This window comes from Chenopodium quinoa, unplaced genomic scaffold (assembly GCF_001683475.1).
Source record: "Chenopodium quinoa cultivar QQ74 unplaced genomic scaffold, ASM168347v1, whole genome shotgun sequence".
NCBI classification, from domain to species: domain Eukaryota; kingdom Viridiplantae; phylum Streptophyta; class Magnoliopsida; order Caryophyllales; family Amaranthaceae; genus Chenopodium; species Chenopodium quinoa.
In genome coordinates, this window is record NW_018743175.1 from 4313084 (window position 1) to 4331617 (window position 18534).

The 18534-nt window shown below is 33.3% G+C and overlaps 1 protein-coding gene and 1 pseudogene across 2 annotated transcripts; one reads left to right on the forward strand and one right to left on the reverse strand.

Annotated features, from left to right (window-relative positions):
- Window positions 1-2537: 2537 nt before the first annotated feature.
- Window positions 2538-3748, forward strand: LOC110732863 (annotated as a pseudogene).
- Window positions 3749-9361: 5613 nt separating this feature from the next.
- LOC110732605 lies at window positions 9362-16403 on the reverse strand. Of its 2 annotated transcripts, none has more exons than XM_021912566.1 (4): window positions 16207-16403; window positions 15117-15454; window positions 14063-14320; window positions 9362-10070 (listed from the first exon to the last, which is right to left on the reverse strand). In XM_021912566.1, exons 2-4 carry the CDS (start codon window positions 15256-15258, stop codon window positions 9808-9810), a joined length of 663 nt encoding a protein of 220 aa, XP_021768258.1. In that variant the 5' UTR covers window positions 15259-15454; window positions 16207-16403; the 3' UTR covers window positions 9362-9807. The 2 variants fall into 2 exon arrangements, with proteins under 2 accessions (XP_021768258.1, XP_021768259.1); XM_021912567.1 differs by lacking the exon at window positions 9362-10070 and adding an exon at window positions 12887-13421.
- Between the last annotated feature and the right edge of the window lie 2131 nt (window positions 16404-18534).

Consider the following 18534-nt stretch of genomic DNA (forward strand, 5'->3'; position numbering starts at 1 on the left):
TATTCAAATATCTATTTTTTTTTTAATTTATATCTATTGGCAATTAAAATATTATTGGTCAAAGTCACATATTGAAAAATTTGTCTTAAATTAGGGTATTTATTTTGAAACGAAGAGAATATAATAATCGAATTTCCCAAATTAAAAATTTGGATTGATATTTCTCGATGAAGCAGTTGCACATATAGTTAGAAGTCATTTAAAAAATTAACCAAGTCATACATTTGGGCTGCCTCGTCATATTAATACATTATATAAGTCCTCTTCCAATCTATACCTGAAGTTTTCAGTCAACTTTAATTTTTTAATCAAATTTTGATTTTCCAAAATTCCAATCATCTTTGCTCTCTAAAATTTCAAACCCCTTTTCTCCCCCCTTCCATCTCACCCATCAGAGCTCAAATCCCAGAAGAATTATGGCAGGAAATTCCGGCAAGACTTCCGGTTAAATCCATTTAAAGTTCAAGTGTGTTGGTAGATCTTGGCGCAATAGTTTTTGTTTTATGCAATTAAACCTTTCTCAAATTAATCGGAGAAAAAATTTGTTATTTCTTTGGAATATCGTAACAGCTACATTGTACGTTTGCATCAATCTTCTATCTTTAGAATATATGGAGAATTATTGAAGGATTATAATGTAAGAATTCATGGTTATATTAATAGGTTGATGCTTACTTTCTGGCCATGGGAACAACAGTTCAGGTTATGGAATCCTTTAATTAGGAAGTCTTTATTGGTTCCTTATTGTTCCTTTTAAAATTTTGGTGTTTGATGTTGAAGTTTCTTTGATGCACATTTATGTTCTTAGTCTGGGTTCATAAGGACATTAATGATAAGGGTTTTTTTTTTTTTTTTTTCCAGAAACTACCTAATAAAACCTAAATGTTGTGAAAAACTACCTAATATAAAAAATGTTATAAGATACTAACTTTGGCCAAATTATCACCGGTAACCTAATTTTATGACGTTGATCCACCTCAAAACACCCCTGAAAGCACTACGGGGATTGATTTTCAAGGTCGTAAGGTTACTTTCAGGGTGGTTAGAAGATATTCCGAGTGGGTGATGGTAGTTTCGTGATTCGAGATGTTGGTTTTTGGGGTTGGGTTGGAGTAGGGTGGTTTCGGCGTGATGGAGGCAATTTCAAGTAGGTTGTGTTGGTTTTGGTGTGAAAGCGGTGATTTTGGGATTTTTTTTGAGGTGGGTCAATGGTGGATTTCCGGCAGAGGTAGCATTTTACAACATTTTACATTTTGTTAGATAGTTTCTTACAACATTTTACCTATAATAGGTAGTTTCTTACAACATTTTTTATTAGGTAGTTTCTCACAAAATCTGGGTTTTATTAGGTTGTGTTAGAGGTTAATCTAGAAAAATCAAGAAGTGCAATGAAAAATCTAGTGTGTAGATTAGAAAAATCTAAAATGAAGTAGAAAATCAAGATAGGTTTAGAAATATCTTGTAAAATATCTCAGATTTTTTATGTAAAGATATCTAGATACATGTAACATTAGATAAGTGTATAAAAATCTTAGAGAATAGGAAACAACACTAAGGCTTATCTGGTACCTATAATTTTTGTAGATAACCATGAGTGATAAATGTTATTTTGATGGCACATATTTGATCAATCAATTGGCAACTTTGGCAAATATCTATACAAACGCTCTAGAGTGTTCTAACAATTTCTACTTTACCGTCAAAGGTGATGTTAATGATTTTATGCTCTCATCACTTGAGGAGTAGTGTTGAGAATTCAATTAATTATTAACGAAGTTTAGGAAACAAATAGTTATGTGTGGGTATCTTGTTTCCTAGTCTTGTGTTGTTAGTAATTATTTTTTATTTTTTGTACGAATAGGAAATTATGATTCTTTTGAGTTTACTTATTCCCCAAGTCTTTGCACTTCTATATAATGTAACACGTTTGTTACTCAAGTTATATAAAGTCATCCATGGACAAAAATTTTCAAAACTTTATTAGGAACCCATTTGTAGTGAACTTAGAAGATCAAAGCACTAGGGAAAAAAAAATACTAAAAAAATAATATAAATGATAAGATTATACACAAAAATTATGCTAAAAAATTTCCTTCATCGTCGATTATTAGATTTCATAGATTATATAAATAATAAGATTATATCTATAAAAAAAATATATTACTCCGTATCTTGATAGTATGGATATTATATACAGTAATTATAAGATGAAAAAAGAGATAAATTTAAAATAAAATAAGGATTAAAATAGCATTAAGATTTCCTCCAAAAAAAAAAAAAAAATAGCATTAAGATAAACAGAGTATTTATGTAAAGTATTCTAATTTATGCTAATTATTACGGTGGTTAGGCGTGTGAATATATGGTAGGTTTAGGATTTTTCCTAGTCATGTATAGTAATGTGTATTATAAATACAATAATTTAATTGCAATTTGCAAACACTAACCACTTTATTCTGGTATTCGAGGTGTTCAATGAGATGCTAAAGACGATACGAGAGTCTAGCCGACGAAACCCCGAGCTGGAAATTTATAACATGTGTATCAATTCTAAATTTGGTTTGTACTTTACTTCCTATGCTGATTATATAGATAAATTTCCTGCGATTGATTTGATTCCTGCAAAATACAAGACTACTATACGGTACAAGGAGTACATCGAGGGTGTTCTTAAGTACTTGATTTCGTTCTTGGAACGAGCAAAGCCTTTGATGTTCTTGGACAGGATTTTCAAGAATCTTGAGTCTGAATTCGAGGAGAGCTGGACGGCTGATAGAGGGAAAAAACGGCCTAGGACAACGAGTATCGATGATGTGATCGAGTGGCTTGATGAATATAACACTGTCGAGAGTCTAATTGAGTTAGGACCGATGAAATTTAACGAGGCGTTAAACGCCTTGGGGCTTAAGTCTGGGGGTAAGCGTCAAAGGGCGGAGAGGCTTCTCCTTGTGAAGAATAGCCCTCTCGAAAGGCTGGATCGAAAGCTCTTAAAGAAGGAAAAAAGCGATGATGAACATGATTGTTTTAAAGAAATTGCGCTCATTGAAGCGAAAGTGATGAAGTTGTGTGAAATTTTGAAAGAGAGTCTTGAGCGGACTAGGGAGTGCGTTAAGAACAGGCAGGGGACGAGTTTTGATGAACTCGTTCGTGATCGTGAAGCTGACAATGAGATAGTTGCACTGGACATAGCAAGCAGTAAATCTTTGTTACTCACTAACGTTTTTGTTTCTCACAGTGACAGTTTCGTAAATAAAATGTACCACCGTGACTAAAGTGGTACAATTTTATCATCCATTTCGTAAATAAAATTTCTCACAGTGAGTAATGGGGGTGCCCTCGCTAGCAAGTGATGAAGAAGAGGACGACAAAAGGAACAATAATCCGCTCAAGTTGCCACTAGGTTCGGATGGGAAGCCTATACCGTACTGGCTCTACAAGCTACACGGTCTTCACCAAGAATTCAAGTGTGAAATATGTGGGGACTACACCTACAAGGGGCGAAGGGCCTTTGAAAAGCACTTCCATGAAGCGCGTCACCAGCATGGTATGCATTGTTTGGGTATCCCTAACACCAAGAGCTTTCATGAGATCACTCGAATTGATGATGCCAAGGAGTTGTGGCGGCAAATTCAACTAAGGCAGGAGTCTTTTTCTTATGGCAGCCTGAGGTTGAGGAATATGAAGATGCCGAGGGTAACGTTACAACAAGAAGACCTACGAAGATCTTGTCAGGCAGGGTATAATATAGTTTACTACAACGTAAAATCACATTCCTTAGTACTATTACTATTCTAATGGTAGATTAGATTAGCTCGAATCCGAATTTATCTTATGTTTGCATGTATTGTTGATTGAATTCTAAGTAGCTAGCAGGAGAAAGCTCTAAATTCCATGGTTAGCCACCTAGTGAATTTGAATTCAATTTCGGCTCAGTAAATCTCTGTTACTCATCGTGAGAAACGTTTTTGTTTCTCACAGTGGCAGTTTCGTAAATAAAATGTACCGCCGTGACTAAAGTGGTACAATTTTATCATCCATTTGGTAAATAAAATGTACCACCGTGACTACCGTGGTACATTTTATTTACGAAACTGCCACTGTGAGAGAGTAATGGGGGCGCACTCATTTCGGCTTAAGCTTGTGTTTATTAATCAAAATTTAAGTTGTATAAAATAGCTTACTTTACTTCATTATTGTCTCATAAAGTTGTATGGGTTATGGGTAAGGATAGCAGAAAGAAGCCGTCGTGGAGGCCATGGCTTTCAAGAGACTCAACTATTATTGAGGATTTATTATATGAAATTCGCTGTTTGGCGGATATACATTCAAGGATTTTCTGGGACAGAGATACATTTATCTTTCAGACCAGCAACGAAGTGTTTTCTTACTCATTTTCTACCCGGCACAAATTTTGAGATCACCCTATAGTAGTGTAGTAACTACTCTAGATGCTTATGCAGAGAGCTTGGTGTTGTACAAAGGAAACGACGGTCAGAATTTGACATCATCATATCCTCCCTGTGACAAGAAGGTTATGGCGTGGCCAACTATGGAAGATCATTGGAAAGATTTATGGATGTGAACTTTACAAATATTTCCACTTTCATCAGATTTTACAACATATTCAAATGTTTTGTGATAGTAATTTTCTACATAATTTGTTTGTCTTTTGTATTCAGCTACTCCCTCTGTCCCAAAATAACGGACACATTGGACTTTTTTTCACTATTCATATGTTCACTTTGATTATAGTTTTTTACAAACGAAATAAAAATAAACTTTGTCATAAAATATATTGTTTAAGAGATATCGACCTAAAGTTTCATAATATAATTTTTTTTTTTATAATATTTATTAATGTTCAACTATATATAAATAAGATCAATCGGCATGCGTTCAAAGTTTGAATGTGTCAATTATTTCGAGACAGAGATGGTTTAGAAAAGCATAAAGATCAAACTAGCTAACTCTCACTTGATTCTCCCCAGCTATCGGTTCCTGGCCTGTTAGTACTAACAACTTGTTAATTAGAATCTGTGACTCTGATATCAATATGTTACCCATATGCCATCTAAGTATGCAATTTCCATCTGAGTATGCAATTCTACGACATATCAATCATTGCTGAAAATTCTATTTACTACGTAGTAACTTAATTTAATTTGTATTTAATAGCCAATTTTATTGAGCCTCCTTTATCTAGTTGGTGGAGTACTGAATTCTGAGCATATGGCAAGCGGCGTACAATTCATTTGCTTAATAGGTAGGAGATCGAGGAAGATATGGATTACTATACCTTGGTTGCCCTTGATCATCAAATTAGACCAATTTGACAATCATTAAGTGACAAATAATGGCTTTTTTTTTTTTTTTTAGATATTATTAAATAAAATTTTATACCATACATTTACATTTAGCATAGATAGCTCTAAAGAGGTTATTGTTACAAATACATTTAACATTTTAGCACAATAACAACTAAGCTTAAAAATGGACCTATAATCCTATATGATCATGAACCATGGAGTATATGAGTAAGACTTATCTAAGGCTATATATTTGTTTAATTAACTTCAACAATGGCCCACATAGTATTTAAATAAATATTCTATTAAAGGGTTTAAATATATATTCATCATATTAACCTTTTTTTACTTTTTAATAATATATAGAAAGACTCAAAGTTGTGCATTAACATGTCTGTCAGATTGCCAGTTAAAGTGTTGTAATTATTTAAAAAAAAAAAAAAAGAGTATGATTTATACACGGTAATTGACTTAACATTTTTATTATTTGATAGCTGATGGATTAAGATTCGATATTATTGTGGAATATTGATGTAATTAATATTATCATTATTTTTTTGGGATGTGAGTGAGATGTTTCCCTTTTAATGTCTTTATCAAAAGTATCAAATAAAGTGATCTATGAGAGATCGAGACTCTAGTTTTTAAGTGCAACAAGTTGTTTGTATAGAGGTTAGTTTAAAGTTAGACTTAAGTTTGTTACGAGTAAAATAAATAAATAAGTGGGGTTTGTGGTAGAACTGTTAGTTTATGTATAGTAGTCATCTCTTGAAGGTGTCTCACGGTCACAATTAGAAGAAGTTTGACTTCATATAAATGTTAATGTCCAATATTAAGGGCTTGTTTAGTTCATCTTATTTTTGTTTATCTGAACTTATCTGATCTGGTCGTATAATATGATATGATCTAGTCTGATCTGAATGTCAGATTTGACCAAACTTTGACCTTAAATATATGAAATCTAATATATCAAGTGGGGTCTTGTTAGATCCGTAATAATGTGTATTTTTATTAATATGTGATTTTCATAATTTTTTTCATCACGAAATTAAAGATATTTAGCGATAAAAACTGCACATAAAACGATGAGATCTGAATTTATTTTTTCTGGTCCGATCTGAACTTATTTTTTCTAAAATAAGTAAAAATAAGTTGAACAAAACAAGGCCTAAGACTATCTTCTATATGTGTCTAACGATCACAATTAGAAGTTTGAGTTCAACATGACCAGTACCAACAATAGAATCTAGCAAATTATTACATTCACAACCAAAAGAAGTAGATGCAAATAAAATACATAGATTCACGTCCCAACTATGGCTTCGGCGGTACCAATCTATTCATAATCTCAGTTTCGAGTGACCCTGAACATCGTAACATTGCCCGATACACACTCTACTCTAAGAGTAAGATGTGAACAAATCATGCTCAAGGAAGAACCTGAACAAATAAAAAAGAAGGGAGTATAATAAGGATCCTAATCTGATTGTACAATAATTGAACTGTTGAACTAGATTGGATGAAACCCAAGTTAATTGAACTTACTCATAGTGTTGAAATTAAAGGCATCGATGATGTCACCATTTTCCATATTTAGTTCATTGGCTATATGATTCCCATCCAATATTAAACCATTGAGCCCTGTTCTTGAGATCCACTTCTTCAACGTATCCCCTTCTTCTTTCTGATCATCACTTTTCGAATTCGACCATTTCACCACCTTCACCCCTATTTTCTTGGTTTTCTTTGTGTTTTACTGAACATTCCTTCTGTTCTTCTTCCGACGTAAGATCAATCGGAACATCTGGCCTGTAACGCCGTTTCATTGTTGTCTGCATGCCCAATGTTACAATTATAATATCTCTAATTGTGTTTTTATAAAAATGATACGAGTACATAATACATTACTGTTCCAAAAAATTAATATTGAGAAAAATTGAACATGGCTACTATATTGCTTTCCATTACATATGAACAAATCACAAATGATTCTCAAAATAAAATTTGTAAACAGTGTCAAAAATTCAAAGTGTAAACATAAATACGAAACTTGCATTGGAGGGAGTAATTCATACTCTGTTATAAGAACTTAAATATGTATATGTAGATCCAACTCGATCATGAATTCAAAATCATGATTATTATTTAAACTAAAACATGTACATTCATTCACCATGTAGAGCTAATTGAACACGTAATTACGGATCATACGACATGTAGAATGCAGATCTACAATAGAAGGGAGAGAGAAAACGGAATTTACCTCCCTAAAAAAAAAAATTAACCGAGGAATAGAGAAAGGAAAACTAAAGGAAGGAGGAGAAAGTGAAGAGGTAGTTAGGGTTTTAAAAATATTTTAATTTTTATTGAAAAAAACATAATCTATCTTTAACGGGTTATGGGGTCGCGACGGGATAGGGTGGGGGAATGGGAGGGGTCGCCGACGGCCGGCGCGCCTTCCGGTGCTAGCCCCGGCGGCAGGAGGTGGTGATGGCTAGGGTTTGGGGTGGGCAGGGGGCTCGACGGCAGGGAGGAGTTGGTGGCTGGCCACCTCTGAGTTCCTTTTTTTCAATTTTTTTGTTGTTTTATTTTTTAATTCTTTTTGTAGAACGCTAAACGTCGCCGTCGAATCTCTAACTAACGCCCGCAAAATAACCTAAAATGACGTACGTAGCCTTGTTATAAAAATATTATAAAATAATTATTTTTACATGAACTTAACACTTTTACCCTACATAAATTTTTTTGCCATTCTCTATAGTGCTCACACCGGCCACTAACGATTGCGTTGAACCACCAATCACTATAATTTTCAAAATCAAACAAATAATTTAAATTTTGCAAAACCTAATTCGTCGGATAACATGGAAGATAACGAAAGGCCGAAAACACCACCTACGTTGGTCGCCGGAGACTCGTCGGACCGTACGGAATCGGTACAATTTATTTAATTTTTTTTCGAAATTCCGATTATTTAATTTTCTGTTTTTCGAAATTTCCAGGCAAACACCCAAAAATTTTGAAAAACCTAGACTGAAACGTCTAGTTTTTTCGGATACCCTAGGGTAGTTCAAAAAAACTAGGCGTTTCAGCCTAGGTTTTTCGAAATTTCTGGGCGTTTGCCTGAAAATTTCGAAAACAGAAAATTTTGAATTTTAATTCTTAAAAAAACACGTTGACGACTGATATTTATCAATTCCGATTGTTTTACTTTGAAAGATGACCAATTCCGATTGTAAAGTATGTTGTTTGTATTTGGATGAATTGTTCATATATAAGGCATCGAATTTGTTTAGGAGGGTTGTATTGTTCTATCAATCTTAATATGTTATTGTTTGTATTGTTCATAAGTATGTTGTTCAAAAAATTATAATTATATACTACGAATTTGTTGAAGGTCGTTTTGAATTACTCTACTTAATTAATTTCTCTAGTTATAAAATTCTCAATCGTTTATAAGTGAGGGATCACACCTTTTAGTTGTTATTATAATTAGTTGTGTATTGTTAGAATTATTATTATTAATTGTACGATGTTAGATTATTATTATTAGTTGTGTTTTTGTTGTTTGTCAACTTTTAATACTTTGTAGATTGAGACGTGGTGTTGGGTGGGACGTGGTGGTGGCAGTGGTGGTGAGCGGGACGTGGTGGTGGGTGTGGTGGGTGGTAAAAGGATGTGGTGGTGGGTGGTAAAAGGATGTGGTGGTGGGTGTGGTAAAAGAGGAGGCGGTAGTGGGTGGTTAAAAGAGGAATTGGTGGTGGGTGGTTAAAAGAGGAGGTGGTGGTAGTGGTGGGTGGTAAAAGGATGTGGTGGTGGTGTTGGTGTAGAGAGAGAATTGTTTTTAAGAGGGAGAAGAGGGAGTGAGGGTTTTGGGAGGTAAATTGTGTTTGGGGGGTAAATTCTTTTATTTTATATAAGGGTAAATTTGTAAAATAAATTTTATTTGCGGGTGTTAGTCGGAGATTCGAGGGCGGTATTTAATTTTTTTTATTATTATTTTTTTATTTAGAAACAGACCAATCAGAAGGTGACACGTGGCAAGTGGTGGGGTCAACTAATGGATGTCAGTCATTAATGGCACTCGGTGAATGTTTGTAAAATCTCGGTGGCATTTGGTGAATTTTGAAAAGGTTCATGACATTTGGTAAATTATGCAATTGCTCAGTGGCATTTCATGAAATAACCGGTTTTTTTTTAATTTTGTGAGTTGTTGATTAAATTCATGTGAATTCGTTTATATTTTGGAGAAAAAAAGCCAAAAGCAAAAAAGAATTCTAGAAATAGAGGGTGGAAAAAAGATATCAATTTTGTTGATGGTGATAAAATTAAAGCAAAAACAAAATTAAAAAAATAAAAAATAAATAAAAAAGGGCTAATGACATGTTTTTTCTGCTAAGACGTTGTAATTAGCCTTTAAACCAGCTAAACAAACCATAAATCTTATCAGGGCTAATGACATGTTTTTTCTGCTAAGACGTTGTAATTGATTAAACAAACTTTAACAAACATACATACAACGTAGGCTATCAATTACATCACCATCTTTAAGATGCGCCTCCTTAACTGTTTCTGTATCTTCAAGTCGGCGACCACCGAAAACAAAATGAATATCTCTACGCCCCGAATTTGAATCATACGGTCTCAATCTATCCATCATCTGACCCAAACGAGTGCTTTGAGTGACAGTGAACCGCGTTTCATTGCCCGACACACATTTCACTATAAGAGTAAGACTTGAGCCAATTGTGCTCAAGGAAGAACCTGAACACAAGGAAGATTATATTCAGAGTCCTTTCCCTAAATATTGTTGGGAAATTATCTAATTATCAAATTACAACTAATCTTTTTTTAATTCCCACCATACCGTCCACGTCAGCTAAGGAAAAAAAATCGGTTTTTTTTTTTTATCGGTCCAGCAACAAACCGCTACTTGAAGTAGCGATGTTATAGGAATAAACCGCTACTTCAAATAGCGGTTTCAATTTCGTAAACCGCTACTTCAAGTAGCGGTTTATCTCGAAACACTGCTACTCCAAGTAGCGGTTTCCTGCTATAATGTAAAAAAAAAAAAAAAAATTCTTTCACGTTTTGTGGCGGTTTCCACGAAACCCTTAATTACAATAACAACACAAGTTTCTCAACCACCAAATTTGCACAGCTGGTACTCTATCAATTGCTATAACAACTGAACAAGATTATTATCAATTCCCTCCAAATAATATTCTCAGACTACACAAGATAATCACATAAATTATGATATAGCCAGTAAAATTCTGACAAAACCCAGATCAAATTGCACAAAACCAGCAAAACCCAGATCAATTATAGACAAAACCTAGATCACAAACTCAAAAATTAAGATGAGCTACAAGTCTATGAATGAAATTGAGAAAACCCCAGATCAAGAACAGACTTTTGAAGCAAACCCAGTTGATAATTCTCTAAAAATGACCAATTTAATTCAGCAACTTCCAAATATTCCAATAGTATCTGAATTCAAACCTCAACTGTGCATCACAATTTTGAATGTAAATGAATGAGAAAAAAGAAAAAAACGAAGAATTTTGATACCCACACAAATTCCTGCTATAACATGAGAGAGAACAAATATACGAAGTACTTTATATGAATGCTTTTTTTTTTTTTAAATTGGTCGTATTATTTTGATACCCACAAAACCGCCACTTGAAGTGGCGGTTTATTAAGATGAAAACCGCTACTTCAAGTAGCGATTTTCTGTAAAAACCGTAAAAATAAAAAACTCGCTCGAATCGGTGACGTGGACGGTAATATGGAAATTAAATAAAAAGAGACGGTATATATGGAATTGAGTCTTTTTTCAACAATATTTTGGGAAAGGACTCTTGAACTTAATTAAGTATACACAGTTCAACTCATGAAAATTGTATAATACACTAGGGTGCACCATGCTCATAGTGCACCTGGTGATGTGGCATAACTAATTAACATTAAATTAGTGAAAAATTAAAAAAAAAAATTAGTGGAAAATACTAAAAAAAAATCTGGGCGAAATTATGGGGAATTATTCCCTTTAAACTGCTTTCAGTTTTAAATTATTATCCTTAATGGATATTTTCCATTTTAAAAATATTTTTAACATTTTTGGGTTTCAATAATACAAAGTATGTTCTTTGAATTTGGCTCGTATTTTCTTTGAGGTAACGAGTGACGCACAAATTCTTTTTTGAATTATCATATATCATTATTTTTTATTGTCGTATGTTCTTTGAGTTTGATCAGTGTGTTTTTCGGGTATGAATTATATGTTCTTTGCATTATATTTTATGCTCTTTTAACATATGTATGTTATTTTGAATTTTAAAATTTAATTTGAAAATGAAATCTTTGTTTTTTCTTAGTTAAAAATATTTTAGAGAGAGAAAACTTAAATATTATGGAAAGTTAATTTTTGGAGAGAGAAAAAACAATTTTTGGAGAAATGATATCTTTGGTAAAGTTTTTTTTCCGTTAATGTGTAATTTTTCATAAAATTTTAATAAAGTTTTTATCACGTTTTTTTTGTAATGTCTTTATGTTCTTTAATAATGCATATTCTTTGTTAAACACAAACATGTTCTTTTTCAAAAACCTACATGTTCTTTTTCAAACAGTTAAATGTTCTTTCCGCCTTTTTTTATTTAACCAGGTGCACCATGTGCATGGTGCACCCGGGTGCACAGATCATGCATTGTTCAACTCATATGGTCATAATCAGGAAATGTTTAAGCTTAAACATGTTCGAAGTACATCTTAGGATTATTAAAAAAAAAAAAAAAAAAGTTAATGATAAAAATTAAATAATAAAAAAAAATCATTCAACAATAATCAGATCTACTATATAAGAGAGAGAAAACGAATTTCACCTCAACAACGCAAGTTTAACCGAGGAAGATAGAGAAAGGAAAACTATAAGGAAGAAGGAGAAAGTGAAAAGGTTAGGGTTTCCAGACTGCTTTATATAAGGAGAAGATTAACTCCCAAATAATATGTTTTATACTCTATCACACCCCCTAATATGAGAGCTCTTTGGGCTTGAAACGTGAATGTAGGATGTGCACTCCAAATACCCTAATCCGATACCATGTTAAAGGACCAACTCAACCAAAAGTTTAAGTTGGTGGTTAAGGTTTAGGAATATGTTTTATACACTATCAGTGTTTCACTGTAAAAGGTTATGACCTTTCTGTTTCATTTTATATCATTTAAGAGTACAACTTGTCCTCCTAAATTCAATTTTGTATGTTGAAAATAATTATAAAATTTTCTATATATCCGCCCAAAATAGTCCTACGTGACCGGTCACCTGTAAAACAGGTAATTTAAAAAAAAAATCAATCAATATTAGGAAAAATTGCTATGAATAATCACAACTTTTGGCGGAAATCAGGAGTATCTTCGAAGGTGCCAATGGCATTGACTAGGCGGTAGAAGGTGGCGATGACGGTGTTGGTTTGGAAAATACAGCCGGCGCAAGGGGAGGGCATCTGGGCGGCAGCTGGAGGCTAGGGGTTGGGCTGGGCTATGTGGCAGTGGGGGTGGCTGGGTTGAAGGCGGGTGGTTTTTATTTTTCAATTTTTTTTTAGATTTTTTTTTTTGATTTTTATTAACCAATCGTAGGATGACATGTCCGGTAACTTGTAATAACAAGTTGCATGACCGGTTGAGACTGTTTCGGGCGGATGAAGTATAAAGTTGGAATTATTAAAAAAAATCGAAAGTTGGGATTATTTTGGGCGGACAGAGCAAAGGGTATTTATAAGTTTACAACACAAAATATAATAATCATAGTACTTGTATTACGAAGTACTTATTAATTGACCGACTAACAGACTTAACACCCTCTAAGACAAAAAACGCTATCAATTATATCACCATCCACAAGCTGCTCCTCCTCCACTGTTTTTGCAGGTGAAAGTGGGCGACCAGCGAACATAAATCGAATTCTACGCCCTGCCTCTGCATCCGGCGGTGTTAATATATCCATCATCTTACCTATACGAGTATTCTGAGAGACTCTGAATAGTGTTTCATTGCCCGATACACATTTCACTCTAAGAATTATATGTGGACCAATTACACTCAAGGAAGAATCTGAACAAAGACGGAAGATCGTTCAATGTAAAAAAAAATACATAGTACCAAATTACCAAAATTTCTAGATTACATGCCTTACAGAAGTCATGAATCTAGGACGTAGAAAGTTCTCTTTCAAAGGAAGTGTTTGGGTCCAATTTAGTCCAATTGGGCCTAAGCACTAAATGATCCAATTAAAAGCCCAAGGTCAAGGTTCAACTCTCCAATTGTGCTAAATTCAAAGGTCAGCCCACAAAGCAAGCCAATTGGGCTAAGGCCCAACCTCTCCATGTATGATGAGGTATAAAAGTCATCATATTGATTCATTCATGGAGGGATTCTGATTCATTCATAGATTCATATGTTCATTCATATATTCTGATATATTCCATAAAAAGCCTCAAGCAACAAACTCTCTTGCATAGTGTCCTCTTCTTACACATTGTACTGACTTTAGCATCGGAGGGGCCTTCCTCGGCAACACCCCCGAGGCTAGTTTACGTGTGTTTACTGTGCAGGAAACCTTGGGCCCAACATAACTTGGACCGAATCCAGCCTTCCCCATTTCAGCGGACCTTCGGCAAGGTCCCATTGTTTTCACCCGAAACAGGAAGTAAACAGGAATGCTACATAATACATGAAACTGGAATTGAACTTACTCATTGTGATGAAATTGAAGCCGTCAATGATGTCACCATCTTCCATGTTTAGTGCATCAGCTACATGATTCCCATCCAACTGCAATCCACCGTACACAAAGTGTAGATAGCCTTGTTCTCGAGGTCCGATGTTAGGAAAACATGGGATCAGCTGAGGCAGTATTGCTGTATAGCGCCTCACTCTAACAAACATGTCTCTCTCCTTGTGCATGCGGATGCATAGAGTTACATTATGCACATCACGGTAACCTAAACCGCCTTAAATGCGTGATAAAATGTAGGCAAATGAGAGAAAATCAAGGACACAAGTTATAAGAGAAGTGTTGTGAAGATGAAGATCGATACATCAATGACAAATTCAACAAGAACTCAAAGTACATAAGTTATTACTTTCTCTGTCACTTTTTTAAATTTAACATTTGGAATCTTTTTGTAGGAGAAAAATGGTCAAAGCGTAAAGATTAAAAAGTGACGAAAGGAATATCACATCAATTATGTCATTAACAGCACCCAAAGTCTCGTTGTATTATTAATAATTGTCATTTTTTAATACCATAAAACAAAATCAGTAGCTTCCTATATTTAGTGCGCATGACCATAAAATATTGAATAACAATACATAGATACAACAACTTTCCATATTTTAACCATTAAATCAAATGGATCCAAATCAAATGGATCCTCTACATACACGCTCGCGCATGCACATGCATGACACACACTTGTGACATATTTTTGTTATTTATTTATTTTCTGTAGAAAATAATTTCCCAAAAAAACCCAAATATTTCCCAATAGTTCTTAATATAATAGCTACTTTACCCAAAATTTTAAATTACAAAAAGTGCTAATACCAATTTACCATATGCAGTTATGCACTAATCACATACCACTGTATCTTTGTACAATCCGTCTTGATAACAATTTAGATCAAATTTCTCTTCTTAACTCAAGATAGTTAATCAACTGATTAAAACAAATAAATACAAAATACCAAATTCTGTCTATGAAATCAAATCAAAACATATAAAAGGGTGAAAAGAACGAAGCAAACCTAGAACAGGATATGCAACGATAACATCATCATGAACCATGCCAATTTGTTGGGGAGTATCCATTTCCCTTAACTTTACAGCATTGAACTCAAACCGAGTGGTTTGAAAATCCAAGCTCAATCCAAGACAGTACCTAAGCATTAACCACCGAAGCGGAACATCAGTCTCAATCTTGAAGGTAACCCCTGCTTCTTCTTCCACCCTCCGTTTATCGAATTCGACTTTTTGACCACCTTCACCATAATTTTATTGGTTTCTAGGGGCCCTGTATTGCGTTCTTCCTCTTTGATCAGATCAATCGGAATCGTAGGGTTATATCTCCTTTTCATGGTTCTCCCTTCAAAATTTTAAGAATCATTTACATAAGCTGATATACGCATATCATTCATAATTATAATTAATCATAACTTAAACTTGTAAATGTAGATCAAACTCGTAATCTGGAGTGATTTTAATTTCGTAAAATCTACCCGTCAACTTAAACATGTATAATCAACAAACAAAAAAAAAAAAAAAAAAAAACGGAGTAACATTAAAAATCCATTTAACCTACGTGATACAATTTGATTGCTAATGTGTAACTTTGATCCTAATATCCCTATTTAGTAATTACTTCTTATATACTAAAGGCTTTTTTTTCACCAATAGTATTTTTTCTGAAACTATTTTATTTTTGTTAAAATTAAATTATTGGTAATAAATTTAAATTAATTTTATCTACTTGTTCAATTCAAAAAAAGACACTTAAAGCTTCTAATGATTAAAATTATAATAATTAAACTTATTTAACTGTCAAAATAAAAATATTTGAACTAATCTAATACCCTTTTATTCATTTTTATTTGTTATATTTTGACTTTTACAATATTAGTTAAACTGTTTGAAGCCTAAATTACTCACATAAAATTATCATACTCGTTTACAAATTAAATGAACTTAAACATGTAGATTTTGGTAGAAAAAATGTGAAAAAAAGATTTAAAATTTGTACCTGAAAAAACTATTAAACATGCAAATTTTAACACATAATTGCAGATTAATCATTTAGATAACAATTTATAAATTGTAAGACAGAAGATCGAATTTTACCTAACAAATAGTAATTTTACCGATGAGAAAATCCTCTAGAAATCGAAATTTCCAACTTTTAGAGAAAGAAAGGAGAAAAAGTGAGAAAGGAAAGTTGAGAATGAGAAAGGAAGCAAAGAAGCCAACCACAGCCTATCCTATACCAATTTGGTTGAATTTTCTTATACCAAATTGGTTATGGCTTCAATTTTTTTATAACAAGCCATTACTACACCACAGCCCTTCAATTTATGTAAACTAATTTTTTTATACCAATTTGGTGTTTTTATACCATTCTCCTTTTTTTTATACCAATTTGCAATTATTATATACTTGTATTTTTGTATACCAAATTGTTTATGCCCTATAGTTTTTTAAAGCCAATTTGGCTATCTATTACTTATTAGCCATTGTAAAGTCGTCTGATTGTTATACAACCTATTCACTTCTAAATCATCATACTACCTTTGTACGGAGTATCACAATAGACGAAGTACATTTAATCTTTTTTTCTTTGTTAAAACACAAATTTGACCATTCATTTTGCAAATTCATTATTAAATTATAAAGGTGAAAAATATATTTGAAGGAAAATCCAACAATATTTTACATAACTAAATTCTTATACAAGTGAAAATGTACTCAAAGTTATTAAATCAATAGTGTAAAAAGTTAAGGGGGATTTTTCTATGTGGCCAGGGTTACTCGATTTACGGATTACTCGAGTTACATTTGACCGAGTAACCCCTCAAGTAAACCCTGATCGAGTAACCCTTGACCGAACCTTTCAAGTAACCCCTGACCGAGTAATCCCTAACCGAGTAACCCCTCAAATAACCCCCCTGACTGAACCCCTCAAATAACCCCCTAACCGAATCTCTCAAGTAACTCCTAACCAAGTAACTCGAGTAACACCAGCCACACGGTATAGCTGACAGCCACGTATAAATATTTGCCGAAGTCAAAGCAGTTGTTAAGGTGAGATTTGAGCCTAGATTTATTTAGGGAAGTTCTGCAATTTTTTGAAACATTCCAAAGTAGCATGTTACGATTTTTGTGAAAACGTCAATTTGAGTATTATTTTACAGAGATTAAATTTATCTATTTCAAGAGTACATAACATACCTAATTCATAACTTAAACTAATTTTGTCATAATTTTAAAACCATATTAGCAAATCAATGTGAAAGTAGATGTTAAGCTCACTCCATTGCAAAATCAACAGTTTGTGGATGTTAAGCTCGCTCACTCCATTGAAAAATCAACCTTTAATATAGGCATAGATTTCGTCACCATCATCCAGTCGTTCTTCCGCCACTGTCTTTGAGCCTGTAAGTCTGCGGCCCTCATGAAAGAATGCAACATTATCCAATTCCAGTCATTTAACTTTACAGTATGTTGAATTGACCACCTTATATTTTGATGATTGACCTACATAAAACAAACTTTGACTAACGACGTTTATGAGTCTTGGTTAAAACAGAAGATTCGGGTTTGAAGTTAAATGTTCCGGAGTAGGAACAACAGAGTTTGGAAGACTTGATGATGAATGCAAGCTTTCAAGATGTCCTCACAACTCTATATTCTTAGTTACTCAGTGTACGAACTTAAGAAACAAAAGTGTTGGAAGGAATTAAGAAGAAACTCGAAGTTTCTGAAGGAACCTGAAGGAACTTGACGAATGACTCGGAAAGTTTTAAACGAAAGTTTTAAAACGGTTTTCAAAACCCTTAATATAAGGAAGTGATAAAAATCAGTTTTGAAAAAGATTTAAAAAGATTTTATAAATAAATAATTCATTAATTTAAAAAGATAAGTTTTAAATTAATTAATTATTTATGTTTTAATTAATAAATAAATAATTATCTTTTTTTAATAAATAATAATTATCTTTTGAATAAGTCTTTAACTGATTTTTAACTTAGTAAATATTTGCAGCTTAAATTAAGGAGCACGTTGAATTTAGGAGTCAAGCTAGGGAAATCATGTTCCTAAATTTCCTCTGCCTACATCCCAACTTCTCAGTCAAAGAGAACGTGGGATTAAGGGGGAAGTGGGAACTTGATGGAAGCTTGGTTTAACTCCTTATAAAAACATATCAACGTTAAGTTTTGAAAGCGTGGAAAAACAATCTTAAGTATTCTGAGCATAGAGTTTCAAAGTGTTTAAAAGAGAAGTTCCTTCCATCCTTAGTCTCTTAAGTTTTTTAGGAAATACTTGTAATCATTGTGTAATTGGGTTTGGGTTGTGAGAGTTGTAAAGTGTGAGACTTGAGAGAGTTGTTTATACTGTACAAGTGATTCGGAGTAGAATCACAAAGTGTGAGAAACTGTGATTGAGGGATCACAG